The following is a 22,360-nucleotide window of genomic DNA, read 5'->3' as shown; positions in this document are numbered from 1 at the left end:
GACAAATCTGGACACAGATATGCATATTAGAGACAGTACCATGTGGAACTAAGTTATAATGCTTAGAAAAGATCCTTCCTAAAACCTTCAGAGGGAGCATGACCCTGCAGACACCTGGATCTTATGCTACTGGCCTCCAAAACAGTAAATTTCTGTTGTTTAAGTCACTCAGTTTTTAGTACTTTGTTACAACAGCCCCAGTAAACGAATATACATGTATAACAAACGTATCTTCCCAGTTTGTGGCTTTCGTTAAAAAAAAATTTTTTTACTGTATTTTATGACGAGCAGAGTGCATAATTTTAACATGGTAGAACATACCCATCTTTTTCTTCTATGGTTTGCACTTTATGGCTTTTTTAGAAATGCTTTGTTATGCTAAGGTTGTAAAGATATTCTCTTTTTCTTTTTTCTTTCGTTTGTTTGCTTGTTTTGCCTTCTAAAAGTTTGGCCTTTCAAACATAAATCCTTGGACTATCTGGACTTGATTTTGGTATATGGTGTAAGGTAAGGCTCTGTTTTCATTTTTGAGGTAGTGACCATCTTTTTTTCTCCTGTCTTTCTGCCCCATGAGACAATGACTTCGTAATTTTATATTACTCTGTCCATCCCTCCAGGTACAGAACAGACTCTTGATAAATGCTGACGGACAGAAACATTTGTTTATATCCTGCAAATGAAGCTAAACTTTCCAGGGAAGATAGGAGAGAAGCTCAATCTTTGGATATGGAGAGTTTCTGTACAGCACTCAATGGCCATCTAAATTCAGTCAACATACTTCAGACCCACTCAAGCATCTCAAAAAGAGTGAGATCTTGACTCTATCATAAACTGAACTCCCAGAGAACATCTTATAGCAAAGATGGCTGGTCTAACAGAGATCACTCCACAACATGCGGCACTATCAACCCAAAACTGAAGTGACAGCACGAAGCCTTGTCTCCAGCTACCCAGTATCCATAACAAAGGACTAACAGTGGACACAATTATGTTAAGGGAGAGTCTCCCTCAAGTAGAAGGAGCAGCGCCCAGGAAAGGCCAGGGCACTAAGGGGCAAGTGGCCGGGAGAAGTTCTACCAGCTAAGGGAGAGCTTTTGAGCCAAGAGGGCCCAGCCCCAGACCCTTCTTCCATCTGCTCATTCCATTTTTGGGTAGGAAGTCCCCCTCTGCTTCTCTGTGTCTCCCCAACACCTACCCAACTTCAGATCCAGCCCGAGCATCCTGTCAATAGTTACTTATAGACTATCTACCACATGCAGGGCACAGGGCTAGCATACAGGAGGCACTCAATGATTATCCTGACTACCCTGACACCAAGGACCCAGAAGTGAGCCAGACAGTCAAGGTCCCTGTAATGCAGTTCCTGAGAGTGGGGTGGGCCTTAAATCAAACATAATTGGTGTCCTTATAAGACAGACGTGGTCAGAGAAGAACACCACGTGATGACAGACAAGAGATCCAGGTGCTACATCTGTAAGCCAAGGAACGCCAAGGACTGCCTGCCACCAGAAGCTAGGACAAAGGCATGGGACAGAATCTCCCTCAGCCCCTTCAGAAAGGAACCCCTGCCAACACCTTAATTTTGGACTCCCAGACTCCAGGACTGAGAGAGAATAAATTCCTGTGGTGTTAAGCCACCAAATCTGTGGAACTTTTGATGGCGGCTCCAGGAAACTAACACGGTGATAGATTAAGCAAAGGAATCAGGTCACAGACCTACCTTCCAATGCCAGCTCTAGCAGGCCCTGACTATGTGGCCTTGGACATGCTGCTGAACCTCTCTGGGCCCCATTTCCTATCCTCCTGGGAAAACGGGGGGCAAAATATATACCCCATGACATTCCAGTAGAGAATAGCTCTTTTTTAAATTCCTCTGTTGCTGGCATCACCGGGGTCCCTCCTGGTTTTCCTCTTACTCCTAGCTTCCATTTTTTGGTCTTCACTGTTCTCATTCCTTTTCCTTGGCCCTTAAGTATAGTCTTCCCCAGAATTCAACTCCTGGTCACCTTTTCTTCTTACATTATACAGTGTTTCTTGGCAACTTTGTGCCAGGCACAGAATTCTGAATGCTCTCCTTTAGTCTCCCATTTGATCGTCACTACAGCCCTCTGGGAGAGGGACTACTAATATCCCCACTGCACATATGAGTAAAGGGAGACAATGGATTGTCAAGGCATGCGCCTGACATCACACAGTGAGCAGGGGGCAGAGCAAGTGTGTGATCTAATAAGAGATACATATTTGGATTTTTGTCCCCTGTTTCTGGCATACAGCTTCTAATACCCTTGGAATCTCTGGGGAGATAAGAAGGGCTTGTGTATGCTAATGAGATGACTAAGGGCTGGGGTTCCCTACATAGTTTCAGGAAGAAGGCTGGTTGCTAGAGAGACCAAAGCACAGTGAGAGGGTTGGAAGTCTGGGGAGGGGCGGGGGTAGAGGCTGAGTTCAATCGCCAATGGCCAGTGATGTAATCAGTCATGCTTATGTTATTAAACTTCCACTAAAAAAAAAAACAAACAAAAAACAAACAAAAAAACTTTCCTAAATAACGGGGTTTAGAGTTAGCACATCGAGGTGCTGGGAGGATGGTGGACCCCGACAGGGAACAGAAGCTCCGTGCCCCTCTCCACCCAATACCTTGCCTTATGCATCACTTTTGTTTAGCTGCTCCTGAGTTTATATCCTTTAAAATAAACGAATAGTAAAGTGTCTTCCTGAGTTTTGCGAGCAATCCTAGCAAATTATGGAAGCCGAGGCAGAGGTCTGAAGAACCCCTAGTTTATAGCTGGGTCAGTGAGAAGTATGGGGACACCTGGGACTTGCAATTGGCATCTGTGATGGGGGCGGTCTGGTGAGACTGAGCCCTTAAACTGTGGGATCTGAACAAACGCCAGGCAGTGAGTGTCAGAACTGAACTAAGTTGTAGGATACTCCGTTGGTGTCTGGACAAACGGGGAATGTGTTGGTGTGAATAAAACACTCCATACATTTAGTGTCAGAAGTGTTATGAGTAAAAACGGCTTATAGGGTATGAGTCTAAGGAGGATTCCAGATTGTGCCTTTTTTTTTTTTTTTTTTTTTTGGAGAGAGGGAGAGAGAGACAGAGTGTGAGCAGGTGAGAGTAGAGAGAGAGGGAGACACAGAATCTGAAGCAGGCTCCAAGCTCTGAGCTGTCAGCACAGGGCCCAACGCGGGGTTTGAACTCACAGACCGCAAGATCATGACCTGAGCCGAAGTCTGACGCTTAACCGACTGAGCCACCCAGGCGCCCCAGATTGTACATTCTTGACAACTGTGCTCTTTGGCTTTTACCCCCACTGTCCCCCACTGAAAACTGAGGCTCAGAGAAGGCAAGTAATTTTCCCAAGGTCGCACAGTGAGTATCCCCTGCCTGGGTATCCCCATAACATGAGTGCCCTGCCTGAGAGCTCAGTAAATATTTACTGAATGGATGAAGGTATATGTGGTCAAGTCAGGATTTGAACTTGGGTCTGTCAGACTTCAAAGCCCACCCTCTTACCTAGTCCAGGGCCTGGCACATGGCAAGAGTCTAATACACCTAGTGATCATTTTTAGAAAAAAACAAGAAAAGCACAGGCTTTCCTGTAGCTACTTTGCTCTCTTACGTCAGCTGCCCTCAAAAGCCCTGTTATTAAAAAAATCGCACTTTCTCTCAGCCTCAGTTTGGGGGGGTGGCTATAGACAGCAAATGTTTCTGTCTACTCGGCATCCTTCACCGCTTATTCCGGTATCAGAAGCACTCTGGCTGTGGTTTGGGTGGGGCTGACCTTGGGCACTGGACCCCACGGGAGAAGTCTGTGGAGCTGTGCTCAAGAAGGTCCCAGAGCTTCCCAGGTGCCTCGCGGTTCAATTCCTCTTTTGCTTCTATGCCCTGTCCCAGTGCCCTTTCTGTACTACCCCGTTTTCTCCCAGAGCTGGTGAATGCCAGCTCCACCATTTACCAGGTTCTCCAACTCCTCAGCCTTCGTGTTTGTCTCTGCACAACGGGACAGTAGGAACACCTGTCATGTAGAGCTCAAGAAAGAATTGAGTGGGTTAATATATGGGAAGAACTGAGAGCCCAGCAGTTAGCAAGCGAATCCGTTATCATTTTACGTATCATTTCCCTCAAGCTGGCCAGAGTCAGTTCTGCGGCTGCTTGAACCGAAGTCCCTTCTCTCAGTCCCACTCTTTCACTTTGCATCCTAGTCACTGATGGCCATGACTTGTTTGGCCGCTGCAGGAAATGAAGATGTACTGAGCTCCAGAGTCACCTAAGTTCGAGTCCTGGCTCCGCCATTTATTCCGTGAACTTCTGAGGAAAGTCATTCATTGCCAGGAGTCTCAGTTTCCTCAGGTGTCAAACGGGGATGATCGCTGTCCCTGAAGGCTTGTATGATTCGGCGGGGTCACGTTGGAAAATGCTTCCTTTGGACGGTGTCAGGAAATAGGACGTATTGACAGATGCTCACTATTTGTTCGAGTGACAAGTCTTGAGGGAAGGGACCAGGTCTCACTCTTGCCTGTAGCCCCAGAACCTGTGACTGGTACAGGCTCAGTCAGTGGTGACAGTCCACCGAAATCTTCAACCTCTGCCTCTCTGAGCAGAGCCCCAGCATTGCCTCTGAAGCTTACCACGAGACACCGGGGCCACCCACCTGCCAGGCACTTAAGAGCTCCAGCTTTACCGCCTCGACCCCTCCCGGGGTTGACAAATCACTTGCTGGCACATGTTGCTTTGATTTTCTTGGTCAAACTGAGTCACCGTTCCTTAGCTAAGAAGACTGTAGCACAATCCCATGGTAGTGATTGCCAGCAACATTTACTTGGGGCTTACCGGCAGTGAGTGCACATCAACAGAAGCCTTGCGATGGGCTGGGCCCGTGCGAACGCCACAGGCATTATCAGATGCCACCCTCACTGCAACTCTTGAGGTCGCATTTGCTTTTCCTGCCATTTTCCATAGAAAATAGAAGGAAGCTGACCTTCAGAGAGAGAGAAAGGGTGGAGGCCAAGAGCAGATGCCAGACTTTGAATGCAGACTCCTCCATTCACTAACTGCATGGCCTTGGGTAAGTTACTTCAGACTTTCTGTGCCTTAGTTTTTTAATTTTTTAACATTATTTTCTTTATTTACCTATTTTTAAGATTTTTTTTTTTAAAGTAATGTCTGCCCCCAACATGGGGCTCAAACTCACAACCCTGACATCAAGAGTCCCATGCTCCACCAGTTGAGCCAGCCAGGCACCCCTGTGCCTCATTTTTTTTTTTTTTTTCCATGAAAAATAGGGATAATGATAGTTCCTGGGTGATTTTCAAATTTATATGGAAAGCCCTAAAACGATATAATCCCTGGTCAATGGGAAGACTCAGGAAGAGTCAGAGATCACCATTATTTTCAGGACAATCAGTAACTGCCCCAGGTCACCTCACTGGGAGTGGCTGGGCTGACTCTGGCCTGAGGATCTGTGGGATGGCTGGGCTGTACTCTGTATATGGCACCACTGTATACATACATCGTGCCCTGTGCTTTGAGCCTCAAGGGGCCCTCTTGTGGCCCACAAACACACCCTGAAATAAGTACCACTGTGATCAGTGGTATGTGGATATTTAACCCTCCAGGAGGGGAAAAGGCTCTGATTTGGAGTATTTGTCAATTTCACACACAAGGGCTGACCTCAATGTGAAGTCCTTTGGCTTGCAAAATTCCTGACAATTTAAAATGAGCTCTGTGAGCCAGTGCAAGCTAGCTCCAGCACACCATATCATCCCCATTTTATAGACAAAGAAACTGAGGCTTAGACATGATAAGATAACTCTCCCACGACCACACCTCTAGAGGATATAAAAACCAGGACTTGAACCCAGGTCTGTATATTCCAGGGCCTATGCTCTTAGTCACCACAGACCCCTTCCCTTATGGGGTGAAGGAGTGTGGCACAGCAGCCCCCACCTAAAAGTCAGGCAACTGACTAGTCTCTGAAAGCTGTCACTGAAAGCTGTGTGACCTTGGACAAGTCACTCAACCACTCTGTGCTACAGTCTTCTCATCTAGAAAACAGGCTTGGTGCAAGTCATTACCGGTTCCCCTTCTAGTTCACATTATAACTAGGAATCAAAAACTCATGTTGAGATCAGAAATGCAAACTCTACTTCTTTTCTAGGAGGAGAAAAACAGGAAGGACTACATGAAAAGAAACTTCTAGTTAATGTTCCCTTCTAAGGCTCTGCTCGGGCCGGCCCTGGCTGCACCGTGTTGCCAAAACACTGCTGTTCACCAAAACCTGGGCGGGAAACCCTTTTAACACACACAGAGGCCAGGATCCAACTGAGAGGGTCAAGGCTGACAGCAGCTTAAAGAGGGATGCTCATTAAAAACCTGACATTTGCCTTGTCGAGGGCCTCGCCGGTTATGGTATCAGGTGGTGAGTGATCTCAAAATACAATATGCAGTCGGGAGAGGCCGGGGCCGTGTATCACTCCAGGCAGTTTCCAGGAACTTGGCCCAAGCAACACAACTCTGGATACCTCAAATCGTCAACTATTTTTCCTTTTAAAAGATGTCCTAAATTCTTTTGATCTCTGTCTGCCTGACACATGGTAAGACCAAAGGATATGCTGAAACACAAACTGGACCCTATGGCCAATTCCTCATGGCCTGGATCTTACTTGCTTCCCAACCTCTTCTTCCTCTTTTTGGCTTCCTCCCTCCTCCTTCCCAGTGCACGAGCTCCCAGTCAATACTTACTCAGTGTATATTATATGCCAGGTGCTTTGCCTGCCTGATCTTGGTTTATCAAGATGTAATGTAGTGGAGTAGAGTGGCTAACAGCACAGCCTCTGGAGCTGGACAGCCTGGGTGCAAATCCCAGTTCTGTGGACTTGGGCATGTTACTTAATGCATGCCTCAGTTTTCCCCATCTATAAAATGGGATGGATAACAATAGTTAATACAATAGAAACGCTTAGCACCATGCCTGTCATACAGTGAGTACTATGTCACAGTCAGCTCTCTGTATTTATTATCTGCCCCAAGTCCCCTATGCCGTAAGCACTGCATTATTATCCCTCATTTACAGGTGAGGAGTTGGACTCACGTTCATGCAGCTGGTAAATGGTGAAGCCGGGACATTGACCAGGTCAGTCTAGCTCTAAAGCTAATGCTCTTTAGACAACAATATTTATTCAGTTCAAAAAACATCTACCAAGTTCTTTCTATGTGCCCCAAATACCAAGAATAAGTAATAGGAGAAGCTGATATTATGGAAAGTCTGGCCAAGCCGTTAGCCGTACATCGACAGGATGCAGAGGGGAACCTTTCCTTTGGCCTCCTGGGCCCAAAGCTGGGGACAAGACACAGGGACTAAGGAGCCAGCAACAGTGGGTCCCAGCACCTCCCTCTGGGATCTTCAAGAGGCAGAGGAATACTGCTCGCAGGACTCAAGCCCACCCCCATTCCCTGCCTCTGTAAGCAAAAAAGTTGACACTGGCTGAGTGGGGAAAGCTGAGGGCTGTCCCTGCCCATCCACCCCAAAGCCGCGAGAGATGGCTGTCAAGCAAGTCATGTGCAAAGTGACTCACGCCCCTACAGGAAGGGGACACTGGTGCCTTCTTCTCTAGGGGCGTCTGGTTAGCCAGGGGTCTTGCTCGTCTGTTTGTCACCATCCTGACGAGAGGAAAGGAGAAATGGAGAGAAGCGGCAAGCAGAGAAAGGGAGAGCAGGGAAGATCCTGCATTCGGAGCCCTCGAGGTGGCAAGAGTAAGCGTGGGGACGCAGAAGGTGTCACCCCAGCTCCCAGACTGCCGAGCTCCCTGCTGCCAGCGCTGTATCTTTCCAGCCAGGAGTCTCGCTGGCCACCGCAGTCCTCTCTCTTCATGTCCACGAAGCAGGCTGGAGGAGCCCAGGGAATTAAGGGTTCCTGAAGCAGCCCTCAACTTATGACTTATGACTCAACTTATGACTTATGACTCAACTTATGCCTTAGGGAGCTGGTGAATAAACGCCCTGGCGCCCTCGCCCCTACACCGAGGGCCTGGGAAAATTGCACCCCATGGTGGCAACCTGCCTGATAACACGTCCTGTACAGGTCTCACTCCCCTACTTCCCTTCTGGTTTTTCTCAGCAGCACCCCCAAATAAAATACTTGCACTCAAATCTTCTGGGCTTCTAGGAAAGCCCAGGCCAGGTCACAGATGACTTTCCCATGGCCAGTGAGCCCCTTAGAAGACAGTGGGATTGGGCCATCTGATCAGGACCCATCTTTGAGAGCTGGTCCTCCAGTGAAGGTAGCCCAACAGCAAAAGGCCAAAGGCTACACTCCCAGGGCCAAGGCAGCCCCCCTCCACTCCGGGAACTTCCAAGCGGTGACATCTGCCTGCTACCAGGGCCAGGTCTTAAACCCCTGACTGCCAAGGTTCTTTGGTGTGTTAGCCAGGGAAACGGCAACAATACCAAAGAAAGAACTGGAACGGTAGCAGCTAAAGAAGAGACATTCACTCTTCCTTCTCCTAAACCACGCTCCCTCCCACTGTGAGGCCGCTGAGTGGCAGTGACAGGCTGGAATGTGGATGTGGTGACAAGCCTTCTTCTACCAGGTGGACAGGGGCAGGACTCAGGGAAGGACAGGCCCCTGAGAATCCTCCCTGGGACTTCTGGAACTTTTAGAAGACAGGATGTCTCCTCCCATGTATGTGACCTGGCTGGTGGGAGCTTAGCCTGGGGCATCTTGTGGCTGCTTTTGCTTCTGCACAGGAAAGGTCTTCCTGGGAGAAAGGTAATGGAGGAAGGCACAGGTGAGGAACATTCCGGCTGAGAAAGATTCTCAGCGCACAACCTACCTCCTAGACCCAGGGGTGCCGGGAGCCCACACTACCACAGACCTTCCTCTCTGCCCAAAGCTAGTTTGAGATGGGTTCTGTCAGCTTTTTTTTCTTTTAAGCTTTATTTATTCATTTTGAGAGGGGGACAGGGGGAGCGGGGAGAGAGAGAGAGAGAGAGAGATTGAGAGAGAGTCAGAGTACTAAGCAGGGTCCGCACTGTCAGTGCAGAGCCTGACGTGGGACTCGATCTCATGAACAAAGAGATCATGACCTGAGCCAAAATCAAGAGCTGGATGCTTATTAAAAAAAAAAAAAAAAAAAAAAAAAAGGTGGGGGGCACCTGGGTGGCTCAGTCGGTTAAGCGTCCGACTTCACCTGAGTTCATGATCTCACGGTTCATGAGTTCGAGCCCCACATCGGGCTCTATGCTGACAGCCCAGAGCCTGGAGCCTGCTTTGGATTCTGTCTCCCTCTCTCTCTGCCCCTCCCTGACTCGTGCTCTGTCTCTCAAAAATAAATACACATTTAAAAAAAAAAAAAAAGAGTTGGACGCTTAACCAACTGAACCATCCAGTCGCTCTGGTTCTCTCAGTTTTAACGAAGATTCCTGATGAAAACAGACGTTTTGAGGGCCATCCAAGAAAGTAAATCTCTTTACCTCAGAGTCACGCGATTTTTTTTTTTCTATTCCTCAACTTAAAGAAAGGCAGTTCCCACAACGACACCTATCTTGGTCACCAAATCAGACTGTTCTATGCACATTTTCTTTTTTTTTTTTTTTCATTTTTTTTCAACGTTTTTTATTTATTTTTGGGACAGAGAGAGACAGAGCATGAACGGGGGAGGGGCAGAGAGAAAGGGAGACACAGAGTCGGAAACAGGCTCCAGGCTCCGAGCCATCAGCCCAGAGCCTGACGCGGGGCTCGAACTCACGGACCGCGAGATTGTGACCTGGCTGAAGTCGGACGCTCAACCGACTGCGCCACCCAGGCGCCCCCACATTTTCAAAAATCCAATCAGTTTGGTGCTCCTGAGGAAAGCCATGAGCATGCCCCCTGGTCTCTAAAGCCTTTCCTAAACAGGCTCCAAGCAAACGTAGAATTCCTTCTAAGGGGATAACTCCAAAGGTAGAAGGAAGCAAGGTACATATTCATATAAAAATGCAGTTATACTTATAAGAGATACAGTCTTATCACATACTCGAGTTACATGGGGGTAGGTCAGTTTACAAAGTCATCGGCCAGGGCTGTCTCCTAAATAGATTATATCATGCGATCATGGGTGTGGGCTTAGAGTTAGTCTCAGGTTCAATTCCCCATTCCAGCTGTGCAACCATAGGTAAGTTCCTCAAACTCTCTGAGCCTCAGGCTCCTCATCTATGAAATGCAGGTCCCATTACTATCCATCGGGTAGGGTAATGTAAGTATTGCACCCAGCCCAGGGGGCTGGGATGCAGGAGTACCCAGAATACATTTATTGCTAAATGTGGGTCTCTGAATCTTATCTGGCAAAGACAATATGCACAGACTTCACTTCCTAAGCCACAAGACCCTGAATACTAGGCAACGAAGATCTAAAAGGCGTTCCTTTGGTCAGAGTAAATCTCAGGCTAAAGCAATTTTCAGAAACATAAATATCCAGCATCCCAGTGTGCAAATATCACTTTTGACTAAACACATTTTCTTCTTCTGAGCGCAAATCAAACACTTCTCCTCAGTAGGAAATCTGGCTTTGTAATAAAAGATGCTACACCCCTACACGACTCAGAATTATGCCCCAATAACTTTTAAGAGCACTCTAACCTGAGTCTGCTCCTTCCCAAATGGCTCCATAAAACATAATCCTAATGGCAGTCTGTGTGGGCCACTGGCTCCTTCAACCATCACAAGAGCCAACCAGTGAGCCATGCTTTAGACCCGTATGCCCGGCTTGGACAGCTGGCCCTTTCCACCTGCCCCCAGCCACCCAGCGCTACTCAGCAGGAGACCGCATTTAGAATCTCCTAGCACATTCGCCCAACTGCGATTCATCCAAGACTCAGGACCTTGGAATCAGTGAGGCTGAAGTCCGGGAGCCGCCACTGCTTGCGAAAATAAGGGCAGAGCCAGCATGGTGGCAAAATTCCCACTCTGTCAGACAGTCTCGTCTACAGCTCCCCGAAGCCAGAGTTGAACGTCTAAGGGTTGGTCCTGGACAATAAAGATCGTGCCTTTATTTTTTAATGTTTTTAAATGTTTATTTTTGAGAGAGACAGAGTGCGAGCAGAGGAGGAGCAGAGAGAGAGGGAGACACAGAACCTGAAGTAGGCTCCAGCCTCCAAGCTGTCAGCACAGAGCCTGACGTGGGGCTTGAACCCACAGACCGTGAGATCATGACCTGAGCTCAAGTCAGACGCCCAACTGACTGAGCCACCCAGGCGCCCCAAAGATTATGCCTTTAAGTTGTCTCTCCAGCTGGCCCCTCATGCCCCTGCACCTCACACGCAGGTTGGGGCCATCACCTCCTATCTACAAGACTGTACGTAGCAAATGACTCCTAAGTGTGCCTCTGCTTTCTTCTCTCTTTGCATCCCAACACTTTACTATAAAGACGGCTAAATACAGAAGAGCTGAAAGACCTATACATTCACCTCCTTTATACACATCACCTCACTTCTGCACTGCAGCTATTAATATTAATAATTCTACATTAATAATTTAGAGATAGGCTAGACTTGCCTTATTGCGTACCTAACGATCTTTTTGGAAGGCTTTTTATTTTTTTTTTATTTTTTTTTTTAACGTTTATTTATTTTTGAGACAGAGAGAGACAGAACATGAATGGGGGAGGGTCAGAGAGAGGGAGACACAGAATCCAAAACAGGCTCCAGGCTCTGAGCTGTCAGCACAGAGCCCGACGCGGGGCTCGAACTCCTGGACCACGAGATCATGACCTGAGCCGAAGTCGGCCACCTAACCAACTGAGCCATCTAGGAGCCCCTGGAAGGCATTTTAAAATAAGTTACAGACATTGGTACGTTTCTCCCTGAAACACTTCAGGAGGCAGGTCAGTAGCCACCGTTCATTGTGTGTTTACGGCTCTTTGGGTTTGTGTGTGTGTGTGTGTGTGTGTGTGTGTGTGTGTGTGTGTGTATACAAATGACACGTACAACCAGATGCCTGAACCTCAAGTGTACCATGTGAGTTGGACAAATGCACACACCTGGGCATCAAAGTCCCATCGGGATGCAGAACCTCACTATTAGTCCAGAAATGTCCCTCTTGCTCCCTTCCGTTCGATCCCCGCCCCTACTGCTAACTTCCCATAACCACTGTTCTGACTTTTCACCACAGATTAGTTTTGTTGGTTCTCAAACCAGTCATGCAGACGTGCACTCCTGGGTCTGGCTTCTACTTAGCGTAATGTTGTTCAGAATAATGCTCTCCTTGTCATACTGTTTGTGACACTCCTCTATGCTGTTGTGCGTATCGGTACTTTGTTCCTTCTTATTGCTGAATAATGTTGCATTATATGAATATTCTATAGTTTGTTATCCTTCATCCTGTTGATGGGACACCTGGCTGTGTCCAGTCTGGGGCCTGTGACACGTAAAGCTGCTGAGACTATGTGTGTGCAATTTTTTGTGCAGACATAACATCGTCATCTCTCTTAGATAAATACCTAGGAGTGTCACAGCGAGATCATAGGGGCAGATAAATGTTTAGTTTCACAAAAAACTACCACAACTTCTTCCTAAGGGGTTACACCACCTTATACACTCCCACTGTCTGAGAGTTCTGGTTGCTCCACATCCTTACCAACATTTGGTGTTGTCAGTGTGTGTAGCTTTTAGGTAGGTGTGCAGTGGTATTTCGCCATGCAGGTCTCTGATGACTCATGATGTCAAGCACCCTTCCATGTACCTATAGACCATCTGTATGTATCTTTTTTGGTGGAGCGTCTGTTCAAAACTGTTGCCCATTTTAAAATTGGAATTTTTTTTTTTTGAGTCATTGGAGTTCTTTTTATATTTTGGATAGAAGTACCTTGTCTCCCAGTGATTTTTCTCCAGGGCAGCCTGACCAAGTCACCTCTCCTTCTCAAAACTCTCCAGGGCTTGCCATCACACTTAGGAATAGAATTCAAGCCTTTACCTATACTTTTAGCTCTAAGACTGATGTGAAGTGACCTTTTATACCAATTCAACCTCATCTCTCATGCTCTCCCTCTCACTTACTCTACTCCAGTCATCAACGTGCCAAACCAGCCTCAGGGCCTTTGCACTTCCTCAACCCGCTGTTTGAATGCTCTTCCCCCAGACATCCTCCAGGCTGACCCCCTCACTCCATCTAGCTCACCCATTTAAAGTAGCTTCCCCACCCTCACCACCCAGCCCTCCCTCTCCAGCCCCATATCCTACCTTGTTTTCTCTCTTGGCATAGACAGTGAAACATGGCATTATTTGCTAACTCACTTATTTGCTACACACCTCCCTCCACCGGAATGTCAACTCCACGAGGGCAGGGACTTGGTTTGGCTTGCTGTGGAGAACCAGTATAACGCTGTGGTTATGGCACTTCACTTTTTAAGTCAAACAGCCTCAGTCCTACAGTCTAATTTAGCCTCGGTCTAAATTAGTTGCACAGACAAATTATTTAACTTCTCTCTGCCCAGTTTTCTCCTTTGTAAAATGGGCCCCTGTTAGGATAAATGAGTTAGCACATATAAATCATTTAGAGCACTGCTGGGCTCACAGGAGACACTGACTTATAGCTACATTAGAAATCCCAGCCCCTACCACACTGATGGTACAGAGCCTGCTTGGGAAAAATCCCAAGTCTCTCCTTCTCTCTGACTCTCCCCAACCTGTGCTCAACTCGCTCTCTCTCTCTCTCTCTCTCAAAATAAACAAGCTTAAAACAAAGAAAGAAAGAAAGAGAAATCCCAACCCCTAGAACCTGATCAGCACCTGACAAATGTATATGAACTAAATACATGAATAATTTATATAGGTACAATATTTGTGTTGTGTATTTACTGGGTCAAAATAATTATAATCTCCCCCCAGTTCGAGGGACTTTCACTTCCAAAAAGTACTTTCTCCTGAGAAGAGTTTAGCTCCATACAGACGTGCTGTAAGGGATGGAAGGTCGTAGGTGCTGTGTCTCCACTTGGGCACAACCAAAGCACGACCCACGGGTTACAGGATTCCAGCCACAAGCTGGAGTAAGAACTCTGGTCCCTGTATTTATTTTATTTATTTTCCTTAGACAGAGAGAGAGAGAGAGAGAGAGAGAGAGAGAGAGAGAGAATCTTAAGCAGGCTCCATCAGCGTGGACCCTGATGTGGGGCTCAATCCCACCACCCTGGGATCATGACCTGAGCCGAACTCAAGAGTCAGATGCTCCACCGACTGAGCCGCCCAGGCACCCCAGGAACTCTGGTCCTTCCTAACACTTTGTGAGTTTCTGCTATGTCCATGGGGCACCTCCTCTCCCACCACCTTGCCCACCCTTCCCAAAGCCACATGATCTTAAGAGAAGATAAACTGCCTTTATCCTTGGATATTTTTCTGGCTTCAAAAAGGCCTGAAGAAATATGTATACACCCATATTTGTAGCAAAATTATTCACAATATTATCATACATTAGAGCATTATATATTTAAATTATAATAATATATATCACATAATATATTATGAAATATCACAATATATACTGTAACATATATCTCAATAACCAAAAGGATGGAAACAACCCAAATGTCCACTGACAGATGAATGAATGGACAAACAAAATGGGGTATATACATATAAAGGGATATTATTCAGGGGCGCCTGAGTGGCTCAGTCGGTTAAGCGTCCGACTTCGGCTCAGGTCATGATCTTGCAGTTCGTGGGTTCGAGCCCTGGTCAGGCTCTGTGCTGACAGCTCAGAGCCTGAAGCCTGCTTCGGATTCTGTATCTCCCTCTCTTTCTCTCTCTCTCTCTCTCTCTCTCTCTCTGCCCCCTCCCCCACTCGCGCTCTGTCTCCCTCTCTCTCTCTCTCTCCTCTCAAAAATAAATACACATTTAAAAAAATTAAAAAACAAAAAAAGTAAGGGATATTACTCAGCCTTCGAAAGGAAGGGCATTCGGACACCTGCTACAACATAGATGAACCTCGAGGACACTGTGCTGAGTGAAATAAGCTGGTCATGAAAAGACAAACACTGCGTGATTCCACTTACTGGTACCTAGAGTAGTCAGATTCATAGAGACACAAGGAATGGTGATGGCCAGGTGCTGGGGGCTACGGGGCCTGGGGAGCTGTTGTTTAATGGGTGTAAAATTTCAGTTTGGCAAGATGGAAAGAGTTCTGGAGACAGATGGTGGCGATGGTTGTATCATGAATGTACTTAATATGACTGAAATGTACACTTAAAAATGGATGTGTGTTACTGAGATATCACCTCACGCCAGTCAGAGTGGCCAAAATGAACAAATCAGGAGACTATAGATGCTGGAGAGGATGTGGAGAAACGGAAACCCTCTTGCACTGTTGGTGGGAATGCAAATTGGTGCAGCCACTCTGGAAAACAGTGTGGAGGTTCCTCACAAAATTAAAAATAGACCTACCCTATGACCCAGCAGTAGCACTGCTAGGAATTTACCCAAGGGATACAGGAGTACTGATGCATAGGGGCACTTGTACCCCAATGTTTATAGCAGCACTCTCAACAATAGCCAAATTATGGAAAGAGCCTAAATGTCCATCTACTGATGAATGGATAAAGAAATTGTGGTTTATATACACAATGGAGTACTACGTGGCAATGAGAAAGAATGAAATATGGCCCTTTGTAGCAACATGGATGGAACTGGAGAGTGTGATGCTAAGTGAAATAAGCCATACAGAGAAAGACAGATACCATATGGTTTCACTCTTATGTGGATCCTGAGAAACTTAACAGAAATTCATGGGGGAGGGGAAGGGAAAAAAAAAAAAAAAAAAGGAGGTTAGAGTGGGAGAGAGCCAAAGCACAAGAGACTCTTGAAAACTGAGAACAAACTGAGGGTTGATGGGGGGTGGGAGGGAGGGGAGGGTGGGTGATGGGTATTGAGGAGGGCATCTTTTGGGATGAGCACTGGGTGTTGTATGGAAACCAATTTGACAATAAACTTCATATATTGAAAATAAATAAATAAATAAATAAATAAATAAATAAATAAATAAATAAAATTTAAAAATAAAATAAAAGATAAATTCAGTGATTATTATGTGAATAGAAAAAAAATGGATGTGTGTTTTGTCATAATTAGTAATAATTTTTTAAAAGAAAGGTTTACACGGATTTCACCTTTAACGGCCAAAGTGTCGATTCACTGTGGTCCACTTAGAGCAGAATTTCTCTTAGCAGCAAGAGTGACTTCACACCTATGTGATCACCCCATATGCTTCTTATTTCTCTGTCCCCATTTTCATGATCTCCTAGCCAAGCCTTATCAACAAGCCCCCCAAATTTACAGTAGCTCCATTAGCTACTAGCTTCCTGAATGTCGAGATCAAAGACACAATGTTCAAAGCCACAAAACAGCTGGGACATTCCGCTGTGAGCCAGAGAATGCCTACAGGCTGGCCTGACCAGTCACCCGCTCCCATGGGTTCTCCAAGGCATAGAACGTAGAAGTAGACACTGAGATCCTACGCCATAGAGGCAGGCCAGGAACAAGACTGGAGAGTTCTGCCTTCACCTTATTGCACAACCCCATCTTCCCCGCCCACTCAACTGGCCAACAGATGCTTTGGTGAAGGTAGATGTTGGCCTGCAATGAAAATCAGCATTGACATCCAATGGCCTCAGCAACACTGTGTGAGGATTTTGTTTTCTGTCTCCGACACAGGCCTACTTTGCTCAATGTGGATTTTTGTTCAGAACCAGTATCTCCTTTTCTACATATGGAATGAAAAACAACAGAGTTACCTGGATATCTGCTCCTAACACCCTCTGACCCTGTCTCTCCCCGCTTCCCAACAACTGTTTCTCCTGGAAAAAAGCTCCCCACCCTGTGGGGACCAGCCCTGCCCTCACCCTGCCTTCATGGCAGACCCTGCTGTGGTCCTTGAACCTCCATTCTCCCCTTCTTCCATAGTGGGCTTTCTCACGCTGACACTGCACACATTTTGGGCCAGACCACTCTTCATTGTGGGGGCTGTCCTGTGTACTGCACATGTTTACAGCACCCCTGATCTCCACCTGCCAAACCCAAAATGGTTCCCAGGGCTGCCCAGTGTCCCGAGAGCAAAGCTGCCCCTGGCTCAGAACAACTGTTCTGCAGGAGAGAAGCTTTAAGCAGGCCTGTGGCTGCCCAGCTGCAGATCAGATTTCCCAGGCTTGTCCCAACCAACGTCTGGCAGATACGGGAGTACAAAAGGCTGGCTCCTGGCCTGAGGGAGGAAGGCACTGCAATGCCAACCCACGATCCAGAGTCCCCTCCCCGCCACAGATCAGCTGAGGCCAGGCCTTGTTAACACCATATCTTCGCTGGGCTCTCACCCTTTCCCTAGACTGCTCCCTTCCCTCCCCTGCAGGGTTTTCTCCTACATTCGGGTTTGGGCTAAATGACACTCCCCCTCTCCAGAAGATATGTTATCATCTAAACCCCCCACTACCTCAGAATGTGACCTTATTTGGAAACAGGGTTGTTACAGATGTAATTATTTAAAATGGGAACATAATGGAGTAGGGTGGGCCCCCCAGTGTCCTTATATGAAAAGAGAAGACACAGACACACACAGAGAGAAGGTCATGTGATGACGGAGGCAGAGACTGGAGTGACCACCAGAAGCCAGAAAGAGACAAGGAAGGATTCTCCCCCACAGGTTTCAGAGGGAGCGTGGCCTTGATCACGGACTTCTTACATCCAGACTGTGAGACAGTAAATTTCTGTCATTTTAAGCCTCTAATTTGTGACGTTTTGTCACAGCGGCCCTACAAACTAATCCACGGCCAAATCCTTATCTCAAGCTCTGCTTCCAGGGAACCCAACCTCAGACAACTGGCCTGTCTACTCACGGAGGTAAACTGCAACTGAGCCAGCCAGAGACCCCCAGAGTGTGAAGTCCAGAGCCGCCTTGAGTTGGGGGATGGGAGTCTGCTCTTCTCTCTGTCAGTTTCCACGAGACTTTCTTTGAGGGAGAGGGAAGGTGGCGAAGGAGAGGAGGGGAGGGTGGCAGGTGGGAGAAAGAAATTCACTTGGGGGAAACCTTCCTTCCTTCCATCCTTCATTCATTCAACAAATGCCAGGCACGGTTGTAGGTGCAGGGCACAGAGAAGTGAACGAAAGAGACAAAAATCTGTTCTCATGGGGTTTACATACTAGTACGGGAGGTAGACCATAGAATATATGGTCTGCAAGATGATGGTAAGTGTCGTGGGGAAAAGTAAAAGCAGGGGAGGGGGAGAAGGAGTACCTCGGGGGAGGGGGAGGGGGCTGCCATGGCAGCAGAGGGATGCAACAGACACTGCCTCCGGTGCCAGCTACAGACGGTCTCGAAGCGCCACTTGGGCACATTATCAGCAGCACACGTGGTCTCTCTCTTTTCTGTCCCCGCCCCTGCGTGAGGCTATGGGAGCCCACCTGACCAGTGTGCAGGGGCCAGACGGCAGCCTGAAGAGTCACCACTCACTCCAGAGGTGCCCTCCTTCCCTGGGTCTCCTCAGCCCTCACTCCTGCTTCCTGGGATCACCTCCTAAATTAACTGCCTGCACCCGCGTCCTGGCCTTGGCCTCAGATTTCAGGAGATTCGGAGGCAAGGTGTGTGGATGTCCACATTCTCTGTATGTCCAGGGTGTTCCATAGATGTGCAGAATCAGGCTGGCCACAGAGTTTATTTTGTCCAGTGGGTCTCCCTCTTTCAATGGTTTCCCTAATTTCTCAATGGTTGAAAACCCAATGATATCACATATTGAGGAGGATACACGGAAAGCATCCAATATATCCTGATCATGTGATGGGAGGAGGATACAGGATCAGAGCAAGCACTGCTAACACCTTGACCACCACCTCCTGGTCCTGATCACCTCAGTGCACACACACTTGCATCCAGCTGCCAGCTCTAGAGTTTTGTTTTTTGGGTTTTTTTTTTTTTTTTTTTTTTTTTTGTACCTGTGGATGTCAAAGGTCTCTTTATTGCCCAGTGTAACAGGCCAGGAATGCCAGGGGAAGAAAGTTCCCATCCCCCAACTGCCCTCATTCAATGGCTGATAGGAGTCAGTGTATAACCCCCCCGGCTGCACCACCCCTCAGGTGGAAAGACTCTTAGGATGTGTCTAACGCTGGCTTCCAGTTTTACAGCTCCAGTCACCCACAGGGGTGGGGGCCTGATAATGCAGACTTTATGTGACCTTCCCACTGCCTCTTGGTATTTCCTCTGGTGTCACCTCCCTAAAAAATGACTTCCTTTGCCTTGGGATTTTCTTCTTCTGGGGAAATACAAACTAAGAGAAGGATAAATCTCTCTTTGTACAGACCGATGGATGGACACACACACACACACACACACACACACACACACACACAGAGGAGCAACCCCTCCAGTCCCCAAGTTTAAAACCCATACCCCAAACGTGAGGCTGGATCATCAAATCCCTGGCCAGTACGGTTCAGCTCTGAAAAACACCTTGGTGTGTCTGACACAAAATAATTCCGCCTGCATTACACAGAATTGTCAACCTCAGCATGAATGGACCAGACTGGCCTCCAAACGGCTGGGTCTTTTCCTTCCCTCGGACTTCTACCTCATCCTTCCACCCACAGTACGTGCGCTGTCGTCCTCCAGTCCACAGAATGCCCAAGGGAGGGACTCTATCAGCCCACTGGGGACAGAGCCTGGTCCGTGGGTGGTTTCCCAAGCAGCCAATTACATGTCTGTGGGCTGGTGGAGGAAAGAAGCCAATCTCACAATTTGCCTGAAAAATATCCATATATCACCCGTTCTTCGGCCTTCATTTTATTTTTCCCAAATCAATTTCTGAAAGTCAAAATGACTGATCGCTTCATACCCTGGATAATCATTGTCCTTATTAAATACCCCAGCATTGATGACAAAAAAGCTCCCAGGGTGGTAGTGGTTACATGAACCTATACATGTGATAAAATTTCATAGAACACACACACACACACACACACACACACACACACACACGCAGTGGTGCATGTAAAAATGCGTGAAAATTGAATAAGGTCCGTAGTTTAGTTGACAACGTCAATTTCCTGGTATCGCTAACGCACTCTGGTTGTGTAAGATTTATCACTGGGGTTGCTGGATAAAGAGAACACAAGGAATCTGTGTTGCGTTTGCACCTTCTTATAAGTCCAAAACTACGTCCAAATAAAAAGGTTTCAAAACGCAAAGACAATTTAAATAATAAAAAAAAAATCATCTTTTTTTTTTTTCTTTTTTAAAGTCCCCAGCCAAGAAACAGCACAAAGTCACCCCCTTACCTGAGAACTGGGGATCAGCGCCTTCCACCAGTGCCCGCCTTTCACCAGGTCAACCTCGCACAAAGGCACGGAGACCTTCCCAATGACACAGTGGCGGGAGAACTTATCAAAATCCACCACAGTTAGCAGCAGGGTCCTCCTCTGCGCTTCCAGGAAGGGGATCTCGAAGGTGTAACGCTCCTCAAACACGGGCTTCTGGGTCTTGCGTTTGACCCCCGTCTGCTTAGAGTTCTTCTGGTCTGGCAGGAGACAGATCTTGACATAGGGGTTGGAGTGGGCCATGTCCTGGCGCGAGCCGTCGTGGGAGATGGGGGGCGGCAGGTCCCTGGCCTCGATCACCCTCACCGTCAGATGGTTGTGCAGCAGGTCGTACTGGGTGCTGAAGTGCAGCATGCCCAGCTGGTACTTGGACAAGATCTCTTCGTCTGTCAGAAAGTCCACATCGTCACTGTCGGAGTCGAGGGAGTAGAGCTGGGGCTCGAACTTTCTGAAGTAGTCATCTGGGGTATAGGTCCGTCTGAGCACCGAGGGCTGGATGGGCTCCTTTTTGGCGCTGAGGACGCCAAACTCGATGGGTTTAATATCAATGAGTGGGGAGCTGGGTCGTCTGGATTCAAGACCTAAACAGCCGCCAAAAAAGAACAATTAGCACCACCACATATGGGGCCAAGCCTGGGCTGCTTCTTGAGATTGGCAACATTTCCCAGACTCCTATATTGTTCACTCTGTTTCACAATGCTCTTCCCCATCTGCTCTCCACACCTTGAGATCCTCTTATTTATTCTATGAGAGGCAACAAGACGGCATTATCACCTCCATCACTGCCAGGCACTGTTCTAAACGCCTTGATATATCAAGTCACCTGATGGCCACAAGGTATTAGGGAATGACTAATCTGACAGATAGTAACTCTCCAAAAGGGACACAAGTACTAAGAGGAGAAGCCAGGAGTCAAGCCCAGGCTGTCCGGCCCCAGAGTCTTGACTCTAGCTGGTACCCTATACTGTCTCCACTTTCAGAGAGTGGACTCTGGAGCCAGAGCTTCTGGGACTCAGTTTCCCCATTTGTAAAACGGAGTCAATAATAGCACCTACTTCAAAGATTGTGGTGATTCACAGAGCCAATGCATGGAAAGGGCTCGGCATAGAATGTGCACAGGGTACGAGCTCACTCAATGGTAACTGATGCACTTCTGCAAGAACCATGTTTGGACTTCACCGCTTGTGGGGTGCCTCCTCCCTGCCTATCAACCAGCAGAGTTCAATGCTCCCAAGTTCATCATTTGAATCTTTGCTCATCCCTCTATTCTAGCAATAATCACATGGAATTTTTTTAAAAAAAACTATTTAATTGAGGCACAACTGACATACAAAAAGCTGTGCATATTTAATGTACACAATTTGGTGAGTTGGGAGGTAGGCAGGCATCCTGAAACCGTCACCACAATCTATGCCATAAACATATACCATCACCTCCCAGTAGTCCCTCCCTCATTTTTCTCTCTGTTCCTAGGAGTTTGACCATTAGATTCCCCATCTACATGGAGTCATACGGTATTTGTTCTTTCATGACATTCTTGTTAATTGCTTGAACACCGGTCTTGCCTGTGAAAATTGTGAGACTTGTGTCTCGTGCATGGTTGGTATTCTGACAGCTGTGTGCTAAATGGAAATAATCCGTGTATAGAGCTGGGCATGAGACCCAGGAACTATCTAGACCAGTGCTATTCAAGAGAAATACAAAGGGGACCAGAAATACAAACCACACAGGGAACATAAAATTTTCCAGTAGCCACAATTCTCTTAAAAGTACAAAGAATTGGGTGAAAGGGCACCTGGGTGGCTCAGTTGGTTAAGTGTCCGACTTTGGCTCAGGTCATGATCTCACAGTCCGTGAGTTCGAGCCCCGCGTTCGGCTGTGAGCTGGCAGCTCAGAACCTGGAGCCTACTTTGGATTCTGTGTATCCCCCCCTTCTCTCTCTTTCCCTCCCCCTCTCGCACTCTGTCTCTCTCTCTCTCAAAAAATAAATGAACATTGAAAAAAAGATTATATTAAAAAAAGCAACAGGTGAAATTA

General features: G+C 47.3%; 1 protein-coding gene across 1 annotated transcript in view; it reads right to left on the bottom strand.

Annotated features, from left to right (window-relative positions):
- The window catches only part of SYT17 (synaptotagmin 17), a 78,478-nt gene that overhangs the window by 47,269 nt on the left and 8,849 nt on the right, over nt 1-22,360 (bottom strand). The window contains exon 3 of the mRNA XM_047087811.1: nt 20,285-20,904. Coding sequence (XP_046943767.1) covers nt 20,285-20,904 — 620 coding nt within the window. The remainder of the gene's footprint in view (nt 1-20,284; nt 20,905-22,360) is intronic.

Source organism: Lynx rufus, unplaced genomic scaffold (genome assembly GCF_022079265.1).
Source record: "Lynx rufus isolate CCGP_SWC_20201006 ecotype Redwood Valley unplaced genomic scaffold, mLynRuf1.p SCAF_23, whole genome shotgun sequence".
Taxonomy (NCBI): domain Eukaryota; kingdom Metazoa; phylum Chordata; class Mammalia; order Carnivora; family Felidae; genus Lynx; species Lynx rufus.
Note: the sequence above shows the minus strand (reverse complement) of the source record. Positions and strands in the feature narration are given on the sequence as shown.